The sequence below is a fragment of the Eleutherodactylus coqui genome, chromosome 12 (assembly GCF_035609145.1).
Source record: "Eleutherodactylus coqui strain aEleCoq1 chromosome 12, aEleCoq1.hap1, whole genome shotgun sequence".
NCBI lineage: Eukaryota > Metazoa > Chordata > Amphibia > Anura > Eleutherodactylidae > Eleutherodactylus > Eleutherodactylus coqui.
In genome coordinates, this window is record NC_089848.1 from 82,087,410 (window position 1) to 82,106,672 (window position 19,263).

A 19,263-nucleotide genomic window follows, 5' to 3' on the forward strand; every position below is an offset into this window, starting at 1 on the left:
CTTTAGACGTCAGACAGTGGATTGCAGAGGGTTAATATACACAGGCAATGTGTAGCCTATGATAAATAAGGTTAAAGAGACAATACATGTTACCCCAGAGTAAGTTGAAGGCAATGTCCTGGTACTTTACATTTAAGAAGGGCACCTGATGGATACGGTCCATTTAAACTTTCACAGAGCAACTGGACCGTATAACAAATTTATCATTTGTTCTCCTGGATTCTAGGTAAGCCCTAAGGAGTGTGACAAGTCTGAGAAAATCCATATATAATGGCTAAATAATAGCCCAGAGACTGTGCATGTATATTGATTACCTTTACTAGGACATTTACAGTAGGCATTAATGGGGAGAAAATGATGAAGCAATGTTTATGTTTATAGCAGAGCTGGCAAAATGAGAGATTTATTGTTTTACAGACATTGTGATATTATTCTAGGGAACTACAGAGTGGAGTCACATTATTATGACCACCAGCTAATATCCCGCATAACTGCCGTGTGCCGCATGGACAGCAGCTAGACGGGCCGGGAGCAGCCCAGCAAGGTGCTAGTAGGTGGTCTCCGGTATCTGGAGCCATGCTGACTCCAGTGAATCCCTCCATTGCTCGAGGTGCATGGGGAGAGTCCACAGAGTGAACATGACAATGGAGGTGGTCCATAGATGCTCAGTTGGGTTCAAGTCTGCGGAATTATGGGGCAAGGGAAGTATTTCTCTTGATCATGCGCTTCCAACCTTTGACAGACATTTTTAGCCATATGATATGTTGCATTGTCTTACTGGAAGACCCCATCTGCCCCAGGGAAGATAGACATCATGTATGGGTGTACATGATCTATAGAGATGGATTCAGAACCAAATAGATTCAGAGTGCCTTCCACATGGATGAGTGAGCCCAGATAATGCCACAAAAAATTCCCGAGGTCATAACATTGCCACCACCAGCTTGTGTTCTTCCAGCAACAGTTGCAGGGCGTTTGCTCTCCCGCCTGACATGCCAACGTCCATCCACTCAATGAAGCAGAAAATGTGACTCATCGGAGAAGGCACCTCTTGGCCAATCAGTGATCCAATTCCGATACTGCCGTGCAAAATGAAGCCTTTTCTTCCGATGCACCCTAATTTGCGCAGGTGCAATGGGTTTACTTAACTGCTGCTTTAGAAACACATCTGGTAGCCTCCTGGTTCATTATCATGGTGAGCTGCTCCATTGCAGTGTACCAGTTGGCTCTCGTACACCTTGTGTATTGTTCACTCATAATATACTTTCACCACAGCTTAATGCAAACAGCTGTTTAAAACTGCGCTGTTTAAAAAATACTACTACTGTTGGCCCAAAAGCCAAAGGTTGGTAAAGGCAGATACTCGAGCGAGCATCGCTCTTCTCAAGTAACTCCATACTCGTCCGAGCAAATGCGGGGGGGGCGGCGGCGGCGGAGGGAGCCGGGGGCAGAGTGAGAGAGACCACTTACATAAAATATAACTTTTATTATGATCAATTAAAAAATAGTGCATCCACGTAATGAATCCTATATGTGTCGATTGTCACACACTAATTAAAAATGTTACAGGTGATTTTGTTATGTTAACGCCCATAAATTGGCAATGTGAAGTTTCTTTATTACACCTCTCAACTGATACAAGAAAAAGTATCTTTGCTACTGATATCAATATCCTACTCCACACCCGAATACAATACCTTGGAATAGATATTATAATCCTAAAACAATGATATCATTAGCATATAGTCTAGGAGTTATGAGCTCATGTGACATCAAAATGAGCCCATTATATTGACACTATACAGAGTAATATGGGCCAATGTTATAAATAAGCTCCACTGTGGTAGCTCTTGATATATAGCAACCGCAGTAATAAATGTTGATACTATATAGAATATTGTGGGCCAATGCTATACATTAGCTCCACTGTGGTAGCTCCTGATACAAAGCAGCCAAAGTAGAGATAAATAATTCCCAAAGTATCAGTAATGGTTACTCCTAGTATCACTATGGGGTTTTAATATAAGGTTTTAGTATAGCCGTATACTGACACGGCTGGTTAGGAGTGATGTTACTCCCACAGCTCAAAAAACAGTCAATTGTGTATAATCACACATCAAATGCTAGTCCCTATACTTGTATGATCATGTTGCTCATATAAGCCCCTAGTACTTGTTGGTAAGTGTACTGGCTAGTATATCCAGTATCATAAATGCACTACTAACTCATGTATGTGCACGTTAGGGCATCCGGGTGGATCTGGAATAAATCAGATTTTATGGAGATGGACAGGTAGCTAGTACTTATAGATAATATTCATGATATTCAGCCCAATTAGCAATGTCGCTTATAGACCTCTATCTCTAATTGCCATAAGGCATTTATTGCTAGTTCTTCCTATACTGCCAGAAAATAACTAAGAGGAGCCACATAAATTATTTTAACTCCTCCACCCCCATCTACGCGTTTCCACAGCCCATATGATATGGTTGTTTCATCAGGATGGAGCACTAGAGGTACATATAGACCAGCCCTTATGGCTGTCACACATAAAATGGACAGGGATGTCTACCTGTTTACTCTAAATGGAGACATGCAGACTTAACAGATATCCAGCGCACTCCACCTCCATTCAATGAGCAATCATCACTCTTGTGTGACAGCACCGAAGCGATATCGTTGGGACAGTCATCCTGTGTAAAATGACCCTTAGCTAGTCTCTCTGTCTCCGAGCTACCCCAGGACAGGAAATCCTGAGTAGCACTGTACTAGAACAAAGGCAAATTTAATAACCAAGATTATTTTTTATCCATGGTACATGGATGGAGGATAGCCATATCACTAGAATCTGGAGATGATAATTGTTCTGTATAAAAGTATCCTTAAGGCTCATTTAGACACAACGATTATGGCTCAAAAGCCGTCTTTTGAGCGATTATCGATGGGTGTAAATGTGCCAATCTTTCAATTTTCTGCTGAACGATGAATTTTAGTTCAGCATGAAATCCATTGCTCAGCAGAACAGCTAATAAGATGGACTGCATGCTGTGTTCTGCCCGGGGGAACGCTGATTACATTGTCTCAGCTGTCAGCCCCGTGGCAGAACAAAGGGAATTTATTCAGAGAACAGCGGGTAGTCTGTTCTCTGAATACAGCTCTTGGCGGCTCACACGCTACTAATTGGTACTAATAGGCAATAGTGATCATCTTTGGTCTTCAAACTTCCATATTGGTGATATGGAAATACCTAGCAATGTATACTATGTGGGTTATTTGCTGGACTGCTCTTGACTGCATATCCATGTCAAGCTAAGACTATACCAAGGTCTTGATAGATTATGGCAGTCCTATTGAAACACATTCTCCCTAAGCATAAAAGTGAATATTTTGCTCATATTCGATCTGGTATTTTTCCTTCCAGGTCTCTTTTGATGGCTATGCCTTGGGCTTTGCTGTGGCATTAAAATAGTATTTAGTATTCACCTGTTTATTCAGCTCATATAGCATCTTACTGTGGAGCAAAGTACAAATCAGGTTTGTAACATTTTGTTCAAGCACTTCAATTAGAACGCAGTTAGTAACCACGGAGAGCTTGTTAGGAACAGTTTTCCACTGGTGCTTAAGCTGGACTCTTCAATTATCAAAATAGATGCTTGCCAAAAGCCACAAGACCAATTTAAAAGTAGAATTAGTTCATCAGCAACAACTGTTTCAAGACAGCTCCATAGATCAGCCTTGTGCGATATGTGGGGAGTAGATGGCTGAACGGAAGACGCTCGTCTCTGTATTCAGGGTAATAAAAATCATGCAGCTCTCTGCAACTTTCCATATTAAATTCATTACAGGTTCCTACTAAGTCCAAGGTTGCTCTTCAATCCATTTGGGTCAATTTTACTAGTTTCACTTAGCGGTTTACAGATGCACTGAACACTGAACAACAGGAGTCAAATACATATGGCCCTTTGCTTTAAACAAAAAAAAAAGAAAGACTTGTAGATCCTTAGCAAAACATAGGTAAAACATTGCTCATAAAGGCCTCGTTCACACGAGCGTGTTTATGTGCATACATAGGTGCGCACAAAACCGCACACCCACGTACGTGCAAAAACATGCATGAACACAGGTTTGTGCCCATTGCCTTTAATGGGGCCGCCGCTGCTGCCCGTGACGCTATTGTAAGAAATGGGCTGCCGGCAACCCCTGCAGTGATTTTCAGGGAAGGGCTTTAAATATAAGTGCTTCCCTGAAAATCATCCGTGGTATCTGTAAAAAATAAAAAAATATATACTCACCTCTCCCCTGCTGTCAGGGCTCAGACGCGTCTAGCCGCTTGGGTCCCCGGCAGTGTAGTGAATCTCTTTCAGCAGGCAGGGATTTAAAATCCCCATCCTCTGAAAGGGCTGTATGTGATTGGCTGAGCGCTCAGCCAATCACAGGCAGCGCTCAGCCATTCACTAACTGACAGCTTAGTGCTGCCTGTGATTGGTCACAGTGCTCAGCCAATCACATACAGCGCTTGGCCATTCATTGAATTCAATGGGATAACATTGCGATCCTCTGCCACAGCTGTGAATCAGGCCTTAGGCATACAGATAAACTTTTGTGATACAAAAAGTATAGAAATATGTGCTTTGTTCAAATTGACAACAGTATGTGTAGATGTTACTTAGCATACTGTTTACCATTAAGTGGTTAATCAACTTTGAAGGGGGGGAACAGACAGCAAGGTGCATTACAAATCTAATTTTCAAGATGATAGATATTAGGGACTGCTAAGGTTGACACTTGTACGTAACTACTTTAGTGATTAACCCTTTCCAAACCACTGCCTGACATCTTCCTACATTCTGATTAAAGTTTGCACAACTCCAATGTCAGAAGACATTCCACAGGGTTTTCTTACCATCTATTGCCAGCCACTCTGCTGTCGGAGCCTCCCTGGTGCACACACACTAGCTTTAGCCAGCAGATGGCACCGTTGTATAATAGCAAAAAGAGAAAGCCTTTTAGGAAACCCTAAATCCAAAATTGGATTGCAAAGGGTTAAGATTATCAAGATTATTCTCAGAGTAATGAACTCATGGTGACCATAAAGTTAGGAATTTGTCTCTTGTGCCAGATTCCCAGACAGCAACTTCCTCAAATCAAAAAATATGTGAAACCCTATCTTTCCAGTGTGCTATTGTGGGACCACCTATCTCCCTTCTAATGGACAGGGATGAGGAGTTTTGCAGCTGAGATTAGAATGGTAGATAGGTCCTTATTTGAGGGCCTAAAGTGAGTAGAAGGTTTCCATATCAAAATCTCCTCAGATGAGAAGGAATAAGATGTCCCACAAATTTTGTTAACATAGTTGTTAATTGTTTTCCAGAAGGTTTTGATTCTTGGGCAGTGCCACCATGTATGGAGGAAAGTTCCTCTCTGAGATTCGCATCTCCAACAGGCATCGGACCTCTCAGGATTTACTTTAGCTAAGATGAAAGGTGTTTTATACCATTTAGAAAGGATTTTGTATGAATTCTCCTGAGTGTGAAAACGTAGAGACTAGAGATGAGCGAGCACCAAAATGCTCGGGTGCTCGTTACTCGAATCGAACTTCCCGCGATGCTCGAGGGTTCGTTTTGAGTAACGAACCCCATTGAAGTTAATGGGCGACCCGAGCATTTTTGTATTTCGCCGATGCTCGCTAAGGTTTTAATTTGTGAAAATCTGGGAAATTCAAGAAAGTGATAGGAACGACACAGAAATGGATAGGGCAGGCGAGGGGCTACATGTTGGGCTGCATCTCAAGTTCCCAGGTCCCACTATTAAGCCACAATAACGGCAAGAGTGCCCCCCCCCCCTCAACAATTTTTACTTCTGAAAAACCCTTATTAGCAAGGCATACCTTAGCTAAGCACCACACTACCTCCAACAAAGCACAATCACTGCCTGCATGACACTCCGCTGCCACTTCTCCTGGGTAACATGCTGCCCAACCGCCCATTTCGGTAATAGTAGCAGTCAAGACAGGCCCCAGTAACAATTCCAAAGCAGCAGTATAGGGGGAGCACAGTATTAGTTCCATTTCAGTAGTAGTAGCAGTCTAGACAGGCCCCAGTAACATATTACTAGCAGCAGTATAGGGGGAGCACAGTATTAGTTCCATTTCAGTAATAGTAGCAGTCAAGACAGGCCCCAGTAACAATTCCAAAGCAGCTGTATAGGGGGAGCACATTATTAGTTCCATTTCAGTAGTAGTAGCAGTCTAGGGTATTAATGAGCGACTACTACCCCCAGCAGACACGCAGTAAACTGAACACGGTCACAGGCAGCCCAAAGATTTTTTTTTCCAATTTTTTGAAAAAGCCCACTGCCTATATAGACAGTATATTTCTTTCCCTGTACCACTGTCCCTGCCTCACCAGTACTGCCCCTATACTCAGTAAAATGACTGCAGACTGAGGACGCTATGGTCTGCACGCCCGATATACAAAAAAAAAAAAATGTGAAAAACTGCTAAAAGCAGCTTCAACAGTACTGCACACGGTCAGATGTGGCCCTAAGAAGGACCGTTGGGGTTCTTAAAGACGAAGATAACAGCCTAACACTCTCCCTATAGCAGCTACAGCAGGACGGCACTTTCCCTAATGTCTCTCAGCGTGCATCTGTGGCAAGCCGGGGCCGGCCCCAGTTTATATACTCGGGTGACACCTGATCTCCCCAGCCACTCACTGCAGGGGGATGGGATAGGGCTGGAACTTCACAGGAGGAAGTTGTAATGCCTTCCCTGTGTTTCTATTGGCCAGAAAACAGCGCAAACTTTTCTGGGAAGAAAATGGAAGAGACTCGAACACCGCGTGCTGCTCATCTCGAGTAACGAGCATCTCGAACACCCTAATACTCGAAAGAGCATCAAGCTCGGACGAGTACGCTCACTCATCTCTAGTAGAGACGCCATGGAAATGTTTTAATATCCTAAGAGTGTCATCTTCACTAAAGGAGATGCATAACTCTCTTTCCCATTCTCTAAGAAAACAAGGCTTATTGGAGGGGGATTGTAGTAGCAAACTTTTGGATAAGTGTGTCACCAGTTTTCTGGGCCGAGAAAGGAGGGAAAGGTACGTCTCAAACCAGAGAGGATCTCGAAGTTTGTTGTAGCAAGAATTCTGAAATTTCTTCATGGAGTTGTAGAGGTCCACCTTGCCCAGAAAATCTTGTGGAAGGTCTGGGAAAATTATGCCTTCATCAATACTGATAAGAAAAGCAGTATTTAGGATACTGCAACTGTAATATTGCAGCGCTGTCATTGCTTTAATGTGCTAAAAACTGGTGAAAGATTTACACATAGACTGGTATACCTTTTTTAAGACTATGCTATTTCATACAAAGGTATATGGTAAAAAATGTATACCTTGCAGTATGCAGTTGTCTTTTGTACAGTGGGAATCTTCAAGTGACGAATTCTGCTGTATAGCTATACAGTGAGATACGTTGCAACGTTTCATCAAACATATTCCCACGCATTTGCAGTGCACAATCGGTGTATGTCCTTACAAAGATTCTTTGTACAAGAATATAAGTACTTTAATACTGCCATCTATGAACAAAAATATAAGTACTGTAAATCTGGCCCCTATGTACAAGAATATAACTACTATAATACTGCCTCCTATGCATAAGAATATAACTACTATAATACTGCCCCTATGTACAAGAATATAACTACTATAATACTGCCCTCTATGTACAAGAATATAACTACTATAATACTGCTCCTATGTACAAGAATATAACTACTATAATACTGCCTCCTATGTACAAGAATATAACTACTATAATACTGTCCCCTATGTACAAGAATATAACTACTATAATACTGTCCACTATGAACAAGAATATAACTACTATAATACTGCCTCCTATGTACAAGAATATAACTACTATAATACTGCCCCTATGTACAAGAATATAACTACTACAATACTTCCCCCTATGTACAAGAATATAACTACTATAATACTGCCCCTATGTACAAGAATATAACTACTATAATTCTACTCTATGTACAAGAATATAACTACTATAATACTGCCCCCTATGTACAAGAATATAACTGCTATAATACTGCCCTCTATGTACAAGAATATAACTAATATAAAACTGGCCTTTATGTACAGGAATATAAGTACTATATCACTGCCCCTATGTACAAGAATATAACTACTATAATTCTACTCTATGTACAAGAATATAACTACTATAATTCTACCCTATGTACAAGAATATAACTACTATAATTCTACCCTATGTACAAGAATATAACTAGTATAATACTGTCACTTTATGTACAAAAACATAACTACTATAATACTGCCCTCTAGGTACAAAAATATAACTACTATAAGTGTCTCCTATATACAAGAATATAATTACTATATCACTGCCCTTATGTACAAAAATATAACTACTATAATACTGCCCCTATGTACAAGAATATAACTACTATAATACTACCCCCATGTACAAGAATATAACTACTATAATACTGCCTCCTATGTACAAGAATATAACTACTATAATACTGCCCCCTATGTACAAGAATATAACTACTATAATACTGCCCTCCTATGTACAAGAATATAACTACTATAATACTGCCCTCCTATGTACAAGAGTATAACTACTATAATACTGCCTCCAATGTACAGGACTATAACTACTATTATACTGCCTCCTTATGTACAAGATAAAAACTACTATAATACTGCCCCCTATATGCAAGAATATAACTACTGCTACTATAATACTGCTCCTATGTACAAGAATATAACTACTATAATACTGCCCCTATATACAAGAATATAACTACTATAATACTGCCCCCAAGTACAAGAATATAACTACTAAAATACTGCCTCCTATGAACAAGAATATAACTACTATAATACTGCCTCCTATGTACAAGAATATAACTACTATAATACTACCTCCTATGTACAAGAATATAATTACTATATCACTGCCCCTATGTACAAGAATATAACTACTATAATACTGCCTCCTATGTACAAGAATATAATTACTATAATACTGCCTTCTCTGTACAAGAATATTACTACTATCATACAGCCTCCTATGTACCGGAATATAACTATTATAATACTGCTCCTATGTACAAGAATATAACTACTATAATACTGCTCCCCATGTACAAGAATATAACTACTATAATACTGCCCCTATGTACAAGTATATAACTATTATAATAGGGCTCCTATGTACAAGAATATAACTACTATAATGCTGCCTCCTATGTACAAGAATATAACTACTATAATACTGCCCCCTATGTACAAGAATATAACTACTATAATACTGCCCCCTATGGACAAGAATATAACTACTATAATACTGCTCCTATGTACAAGAATATAACTACTATAATACTGCCCCTATGTACAAGAATATAAATGCTATAATACTGCTCCCTATGTACAAGAATATAACTACTATGATACCGCCCGCTATGTACAAGAATATAACTACTATAATACTGCCTCCTTATGTACAAGATAAAAACTACTATAATACTGCCCCCTATATGCAAGAATATAACTACTGCTACTATAATACTGCTCCTATGTACAAGAATATAACTACTATAATACTACCCCTATATACAAGAATATAACTACTATAATACTGCCCCCAAGTACAAGAATATAACTACTAAAATACTGCCTCCTTATGTACAAGAATATAACTACTATAATACTGCCCCCATATACAAGAATATAACTACTATAATACTGCTCCTATGTACAAGAATACAACTACTATAATACTGCTCCCTATGTACAAGAATATAACTACTATAATACTGTCCCTATGTACAAGAATATAACTACTATAATACTGCTCCTATGTACAAGAAGATAACTACTATAATACTGCCCCTATATACAAGAATATAACTACTATAATACTGCTCCTATGTACAAGAATATAACTGCTATAATACTACCCCTATGTACAGGAATATAACTACTATAATACTGCCTCCATGTACAAGAATATAACTACTATAATACTGCTCACTATGTACAAGAATATAACTACTATAATACTGCCCCCTATGTACAAGAATATAACTACTATAATACTGCCTCCATGTACAAGAATATAACTACTATAATACTGCCTCCTTATGTACACGAATATAACTACTATAATACTACCCCCATGTACAAGAATATAACTACTATAATACTGCCTCCATGTACAAGAATATAACTACTGTAATACTGCCTCCTTATGTACAAGAATATAACTACTATAATACTGCCCCCTTGTGCAAGAATATAACTACTATAATACTGCCTCCTATGAACAAGAATATAACTACTATAATACTGGTCCCCTATGTACAAGAATATAACTACTATAATACTGCCCCCTTGTGCAAGAATATAACTCCTATAATACTGCCCTCTATGTACAAGAATATAACTACTATAATACTGCCACCTATGTACAAGAATATAACTACTATAATACTGCCCCCTTGTGCAAGAATATAACTACTATAATACTGCTCCCCTATGTACAAGATTATAACTACTATAATACTGCCCCCTTGTGCAAGAATATAACTACTATAATACTGCCCCCTATGTACAAGATTATAACTACTATAATACTGCCCCCTATGTACAAGAATATAACTGCTATAATACTGCCCTCTATGTACAAGAATATAACTGCTATAATACTGCCCCTATGGAACCCAGGAACCCCAAGTAATGCCTCTGGTGAGTCCCACACTTTGTTTTATGTTAGTCCACCATTCCCTCCCCTTATGGGATTACATAATACATTTGCTACACTACTATAAATACCTGCTCCGTATATACTTAGTAACCTTAAAAGATCCATGGCCGAGTCCAGCACCAGGAACAGATTTGTTCTAGAGATGTAAACTGGGCTGCAATTTCCCTATAAATAGAAGGTCACAATAAGTAGTTCAGCGTTATAATAGCACGCTGTTTGTGGTAATCTTTTATTTAAAGGGAAAATTTACCTGGCTTAGCAAAGCCTATGCATATAAATGAATGTTCGGAGTTGTGTTTCTATTTTTGCTGTTCTAATTGAACTGCGGCGTCACGAATAAAGCCGTGTACTGAAGTGGGCAGGCATCATTCACATCCTAAATTACTTTCTGTAATATACTCCCCTTATGGGCACCACAGTTTTTACAGTATATCCGTAACCCACCTGAGAAGCCATGTGGTATTATATAAATAAGGGACATGATTATTATTATTAGATTACTATCTGTAGCATGAAAAGAGTAGGGAATACAGATTGTCGCATGAATGCTGAATTTCCATCTATAGTGGTCCAATGGAGCAATAGTAATCACATAATTCAGTCTAATTAGCTTTAAAAACAAGTCAGCAGTGGAAGCCAAGGAAAGAAAGGTCGAAACCCACCCCACTTACACACAACACCCGAAATTCCCCTTCCCCACCTACACTGATTCCCGGCTAGGTATGGGTCGAAGGATCAGCTAAAGGACAGAGGTTCCGAGTGGCGAACTCCCGAACATCAACTACTAATGACCAGTTCGGAGTAACGATCCGCGCCACCATATAATAAATAATGGGAGTAACTCACCTGGTGCACAACGGGGTTCCCGTGAACCGTTGAACCGTTGGGGAACACCCCGCCTGCACCTGTGGTCCGAGTATGCCTGTAGTAATATACGAAGAGACTCCAGATATCCTTCAATGGGGAAGGAGAGCCGCCGGAATGAAACAATCCCAAAGAGAGAAAACTTCCCTCAATGGGTTAAAACGAGCAAATCTTCAAAGTAGAAAAAACTCTTTCCGCGCTCCTGCTGTAGCTCCTCTTAGAATAAAATGAACTGTCGTGGCACACAGTCTTTCTGTCAGCGTTGTATAACTATTGCTGCAAGATTTCCACTTGCATGCAATCTTTTTATTTGGAAATAAATTTATTATTAATTTATATAAAGACTGTCTGCCACGACAGTTCATTTTATTCTAAGAGGAGCTACAGCAGGAGCGCGGAAAGAGTTTTTTCTACTTTGAAGATTTGCTACTAATGACCAGAGGATAGGTCTTCAGTATAAAAAAATGGCAGACAACTCCTTTAACCCCTTCAATGGCGGGTTTATTATTACCATATTATGGCAGGGAAATCTCCGGGGCTTGCTGTCTTGAGTATGCAGTAATAACCTTGGAATATTTCAGATGACAACTCAGTGCTCAGCACATTTCAGCACTAGAGCTGTCCACGGAAATCTTGCAGAGTTTAACTGCATGATCAGTGCAGCAAACCGCAGAGATTTTCCGGGCGTGCCACTAAAGTGCTTAAGGGGATTTCTGGATATAAAAACACAATGTCCAAGATTTTAAAACAACGATCTTTATTAACTAATCTCTAGAATTCTGCGTTCCCCCCCTCTCCCTCCACAGCACATTTACGTGATAGCATATCATCCATAGGGAGAAACATGTCAGTGTGCTCAGTACCAGCCCTCTGTAGTAAAGTCACTGTTGTCAAAGGGATGTCAACATGCAAGTATATAAAAAGATTTGGCGGACAACCGGAACAGTGCCAGAGAGGATGAAAAACTCTAAAGGTAAGTATATTCATAAGTTTATTTTAATATTTTGACCTTTTTTGGGTGTGGGTGTGGGTGGGGGATGTAAGAATCAGAGATAATGTTTACTAATCATTTTTTTTATAATGCAAAACAATGTTGCTTCATTGTTTTTTATGATTTTTAATTAAATATTTAAGACTGTACCTTGTAAAAAAATAATTTAATTTACAATCTCGGAATATGTTATAAGCAAATAAACAGTCCACGTAAAAATGGGTAAAATATTCAAAATAAGAGAAAAAGTAAAAACAAACTATGATAAAAAAAAGTGAAAATCCTGGCCTAAAACCTGATATTCCCCGCTGCGCCCTCATTATTTACTGTAGTTCACAATAAAGTGAAGACATTTAATAAGTTGTGTCCTGCTAGAGCCTAGAAGGCCTAGGATTGTACTTTCTGGAAGCCCTCACTCTCTCAGTGAACCTTAGCTGTGTTTACTTTCTTCATGCTGCAGCAAACGTAGTAGTAAGCAGAAGCTAATAAAGAGGCCCATTCATGCCCGTCGATGAACCGTGTCCAATTTTCCAAACACACACTGGTGCTTTTTATGCATAAGTAGTTTCCAAACCGTCCCTGAGCACTAAAGTACGGCTCATAGTAACTCCATAAAAGGCTAAGTAACAGTTGTGTGTCCATGGATTACATTTAACATGTGGAATCGTATTTTTGTGGTAATGCTATCTTTAACTTGGGGTAAATTTGTATTTTTATGGTTGTACAAACTTAAGGAAAAAGAAGACCAAAAAGCTGAGTAAAACATGTAATAAATGATACATATCAAAAGATAGCGATCTCAGTGCCTAATGATTTATTTAAAAGAGTATTCCCATATTTTAAAAGGGATGGCTTATCTCTAAGATCTGACCTCTAGGACCCCCACCGATCACAAAGTGATGGCATATAAACTACTAGCAACTTGCAATCACTTTAGAACATCAGAATGGATCTTGTAGTGGTATGCTACAAATGCATTATAAACTTTGTCCCTGTTTTGCATATGCCCATTATAGAATGAGCTTGAGACCCCTTATGTTAGCCGGAGTGAAGAGATAGAATAGCTATCATGTTATAGGGCTTAGCACAGCCTTTTATTACATGATCACATGACTGAGCGCTATCTAATACTACATTACCCCTCTACATCTTGGTTTCAGAAGACCCCAAGATAATCACCTGTTGGCTTGTTTCGTAGAACATGTTGTCCACTTAGGATAAACAGCTTTTAGATCTGAATTTAATGTGAGTGTGAACCACTAGTGGAGCAATTTTGAAGTGTGAATGGGCAATGGAGACATTTTGAAGTTGTTACCTTACAAGGAGGAGCTTTACATCCTTTTTGTCTTTGTCTTCTTGTCTAATGATGCATCCTCTCTCATTCCTTCTTGTGGCACATAGCATAGCAAGGTTGTTCTTAAATAAACATCTAGTAATGATCACAGGGGTATTTTCCTTTAACTGATGGATAGATCTCATCTATGACCAGCAGTCCCATTGAAGTGAATGGAGCAGATGTGTGCATGTCCTCTACTGCCCACACTTCAAGACACACCAGCGATGCATTGCCTGGATTGGTGTAGTTGCCTGTGGTTGGACACCATCAATCAGCATATTACTGTATTATCTACCTGTGGATAGAGGATAACCTTCTGTCGTGAGACCAGGGGTGTAACTATAGAGGATGCAGGGGATGCGGTTGCACCTGGGCCCAGGAGCCTTAGGGGGCCCATAAGGCCTTTCTTCTCCATATAGGGAACCCAGTACTATGAATAAAGCATTATAGTTGGGGACCCTGTTACAGGTTTTGCATTGGGGTCCAAGAGCTTCAAGTTATGTCTCTATGCAGCATGGTTTAGGTATGGGTACGGGTACAGATACAGATAGAGGGGGGGCCCCAGCTCACGTTTTGCATCAGGGCCCCTGAGCCTTTAGTTACGCCCCTGGGTGAGACCATTCCTTTAAGCATTTGATGGCTTATTTTTATTGTGCATGGGAGATTCAGAGTATGTTTGGCTGTTTTTTAATATACACTTCCAGGAACATGCCATGAGGAAATGCAACATGGATGTGCTTCGTCTTTCCCCTCTATCCCTGGCTTACTCCTAGAGAGGACATGGGACCCCTTTCTTGTGATTAGTCAATGTCTCAGCACTTAGTCCCCTATCAATCTAACATCTATGCACTCTTTTGTGGAAAAGGTAATAAATGTTGAACGTGTTAAAACCACTTTAATGTAACTTTCCACTAAGTTTTAAGCCAATCGTCTTTGGTCCATACATGTCAGGAGGAGGTAGAGAAAGCAAAAGCAGTACAGACCAATTCATTGCACATTAATAAACTTTCTTCTCTTGATCTTAATGAAAGGTGGCAAATTGTTAGTGGAAGGACAAGACAGGATGATAAAAGGTTACGCAGAACATTAGATTAAATATCTTCTATCCAACTTGTCTCCAAATCCTAAGGAATGTATCTTTATATGTTACAATCAATGTTGCAATGAAATCATATTGACCTCTACATGCGCGGAAAATGACCAAATCAATTACTTTTTATCTTTCAGAATGAAGAATAAGTTTTGGTATTTTGAATTTGGCACATCTGAAACTTTTTCTGCAACTTGCAAAAAACTTCATGAAGCAATTGAAATAGAAGTAAGTGAAATTCTGTACATCTTTTTAAATGGCCACTTCAGCAAAAACACATTTTTCCATCTCTGCCCCCCTCACTTGGTTGCTTGTCACACTCTGGAGGTCTTCTCTGTGTATTGCAGTCATTTCCATGCAATGCAGCTTCCTATCTGATGCTTATCAGGCACCATCTTGGTGGTTCTATTCTTTTGTTTTATTTTCACATTAGTCCCATGATGCATCAGCGCAGCATTAGCCAGTGGCTGTACCATTTCTGACAGCTGGGTGGACAGTTTAATTACCTTTGATCATAAGTATACAGTCAGGAGGATGAGCTGTGATCTCCTCTATTAGAACTGTGTGACAGAATCTGTATAATCATCATCAGTAACTGTGACAGGAGTGTCTGTATCCGCCTCTAAGCAATTTCTGTGGTAATAGCATTACACAGACTGAGAAACTGACTAGTTTCAGAACACTTAAACCCAAGTAAATCTGAGCTGGTCAAAATTGAGATCACATGACCATCAGAGGAGAAAGAGGCTAGAAGTTTCATATAGAAAGGAAAAATCAACCAAAGTAGCACTAGACCACTTATATATACTGGGGTAATACCTACATAATGAATGGGGGGGGGGGGGGAATCACCGCAGTGGTCCTTTAAAATAAATAATAAAGTTTAAGAAAATTATTGACAAGCAGAATAGAGAGTGCAGCTCTGGAGCATAATACAGTGTATACCTCGGCATCCATACAGCTCTTTCTGGACACCATGATCCGAAGACTCTACATTATTACAACAGTTCCTCCATTCTAGCCCCACCATTTGGACTAGAAGACTCCATACTGTAGTGTCACCCTATCAACACCACATCTCCACTTCTGTCACGGTACGACCTCGCTACCAACTGCAAAAGTGCAAACTAATCTCTATGTACATGGTGTTAATTAGAGGTCCTCTCGCTAATTGTGAAGACTAGCTAGACTAAGTAGTCACAATGGGGTTCCGATGCCAAGCTGAATAATTGCCATATTGCACATCCCGCTGAGCTCAATATTAAGTGAAAATAGCAGCCGATACCTTCTCAGCGCTGGTCCTAAGCGTCACCACCTATTTAAATCATTCCAGTTGGTTTGGGGACTCCAGACCTTTATAAATTAACAGCAGGAAAATACCAAAGGTGCCAGATTGCATATTTATTGTCTTTTTTGTGTAATACTTAAATATGTATTATGAAGTGAGTGACATAAATTAGGCAGATTTCAGAATCCACAGGCCGTGGCTTGTAGAAGACCCCATGCTGTCTGACATTTCATCCTTGTCAAAGATCAAATTATTTTAATTTAGGCTGTAAATTATAAGGAATGAAGACTTCTTTGTGGGAATTCCCTGTGGTAATCTGACTTTTGTTGTTACTGCTGCTTGTCAGTGTGCAAAAAATATAATATGCATGCAAATAAGCTTGGAAAATGTGTACTATCTAATTATCTATCCAGTACATTCCACTTGAAGACAGTGGGAAGTCTGACACACAGTATGTGTTTGATTCATTGAGGCCTGCAGGGTATTTACACAAGATTACTTTTAATTATGAAATTAATATCTTTTTATCTGAAATGTATAGAAGTCGGCGAAGGCATGAGGAGAATTTTTATCAAACAATCTCCATTTTTTTTTACCCAAGAAGTTAAATAAAATTCAGCACTAGTTTAACAATTAGGGGGATTTTGCTCAAGTTGCTGAACCGCAGGAATGGACCTTAAAGTTGGGATGTATAGTGACTAGAGATGAGCGAACGTGCTCGTTTAGAGCAATTATTACTTGATCAAGTATCGCTTTTTTCCAGTAAGTGCCTAATCGGGTGAAAAGATTTGTGGGGCACAAAAGATTCGGGGGGCGCCGGGGTGGGCGGGAGGTTGCTGGGGGAGGGGGAGAGAGAGAGCTCCCCCCTGTTCCCCCTGCCACCCCCCGCTCCACCCCGGCGCCCCCCGAATCTTTTTGCCCGAGTAGGCAGTTACTCGAAAAAAGCGATGCTCGATCGAGTAATTGTCCTAAACGAGCATGTTCGCTCATCTCTAATAGTGACACGAAATCAGTCTTCTTACCTGTATTCAGGGTGCTGAATCCAAATATAGCAACCAAAACTGTCTTATGAGGCAAGATAATGAAGTTATAGACATCATAAGAAAGTAGGATATTCAATATTGGGCCATTTTGTTACAGTATATTCATATGGGCCTCATTTATCAAGCTGCCGAATAGTAAAACTGTCCCTGCTGCCCATAGCAACCAATCACAGCTTAGCTTTCCTTTCTGAAACTGCTGGGGTAAAATGAAAGCTGCTGTGCTGTGATTGGTTGGTACGGGCAATAAAGACAGCCTTACTGTTAGACAGTTTTGATAAATGAGGCCCCATATTTTCCTAGTGAAACAATATGGCACCTCGTACATGCCGAAACAAACCAGACAGCTTTTGTTATATATGTGGTGAGTTAATATTTGAGAGACATATGAAGACTAGTTAGTATTATTTATAGGACTAGGGTTTCTGTTACTAATATAATAACATATAGTGAAAGGGAATGTTTCAACACTGGACAGCGGTTCTCGATTAGATGAAAGCTGGACTGGTGTTGGCAGCATTAGCACTTGAGATGACATGATATCACATTCAGGAGATGTGAAGATAATGGTGAAGGACTATGCTTCAGTGTTGTTGGTCTATATGCACCGCCAGCTATGTATGTGGATATTTATGAGGTGTCATTTATTGGAGTCTCCACACAGGTGTGCAGCAGTGTCACAACCAGCTACAAACTGCCAGACTGAGTACTGCTGTATCCATAGTAACTGAGGCCACAGGGGGTTTGCAGGGGATGTAGTCCACCCATAATTCAGCTCAGAGACCATGTGACTGATCACATGATAGCGACATGATATCACATGATATCTTCACAGGTCCTGTCAGCACACGAGTTATGTATGTGTGAATTTGTGAGGGAACAAAAGGACCGTGTAACAGACAGACTGTTACTTCAGTCTAACAAATGTCAAGGGCTTCACAAACAGAAAATCTGAAAGTCACATGGTGTATCCCAACTTGCTGCCTACAATGAGGCTGATACCGCACTCGGAGACTATTTCTGTGCTCTTAGAACCTTCACATGAAGAATTCGATGATGACGATGATGAGACGATGCAGTAAGAGAACGCATTTCTATCAAGCAGTAAAAGAAATGACCCTACATGTAAACATGCAGGACATTCAATTCCACACTTTCATTGATTTAGTCCATGATTTAGGCTTAAGTAAGAGGGAGGCAGAACTTCTGGGCTCCAGTTTGCAAGAATGGAATCTTCTCCAACCAGAAACAAGTGTAAAAATGTATAGACAGAGAGAACTAAATCTTGTGCATATCTTCACTTATGATGGGACCCTAACTTTATGTAACAACATAAGTGCTTTGTCAGCTCTGGGTCACTCTTATGATGTCCAAGAGTGAAGGCTTTTCATGGATGCTTTCCAGTGTGCTACTTGTGCAATGTATGCGGTCCTTGATCAGCCGATCGAGGGTGCATACTGTTACGTAAGATGTGTGCTCATCGCACATCTGGAAGCCCAAATCCTGGATCTAAATGAGCAACTGACAAGACTGGGAGCCATTGACCACATGGAAAGGAGTTTGCTGCTCACTATGCAGGCACTTGCTGGGGTAGAGGCGGGGGCGGATGGTAGTTTGGAAGAGCGGGTTGAGCAGACAGCTAACTGGGTGACAGAAAGGGTAAAGGGAAGAGAACCAGGGAGGCTAGTCCTGAACTGGCACAACCCAATAAGTTTGTAAAGTTGGCAGATGAGGGAGATGCCATTACAGAGTCAGCACCGCTGCAGCACGACACGCCCTCTGAACGCCAGGGAGATGACTGCTCTAGTAAGAAGGGGACGGGGAACGCAGGGCAGGCTAGAC

The 19,263-nt window shown here is 40.1% G+C and overlaps 1 protein-coding gene across 5 annotated transcripts in view; it reads left to right on the top strand.

Annotated features, from left to right (window-relative positions):
• Positions 1 to 19,263, top strand: part of DGKB (diacylglycerol kinase beta) — a 432,907-nt gene that overhangs the window by 262,687 nt on the left and 150,957 nt on the right. For all 5 annotated transcript variants that reach the window (XM_066585569.1, XM_066585572.1, XM_066585570.1 and 2 more), the window contains one exon: positions 15,231 to 15,321. In XM_066585569.1, coding sequence (XP_066441666.1) covers positions 15,231 to 15,321 — 91 coding nt within the window. The remainder of the gene's footprint in view (positions 1 to 15,230; positions 15,322 to 19,263) is intronic.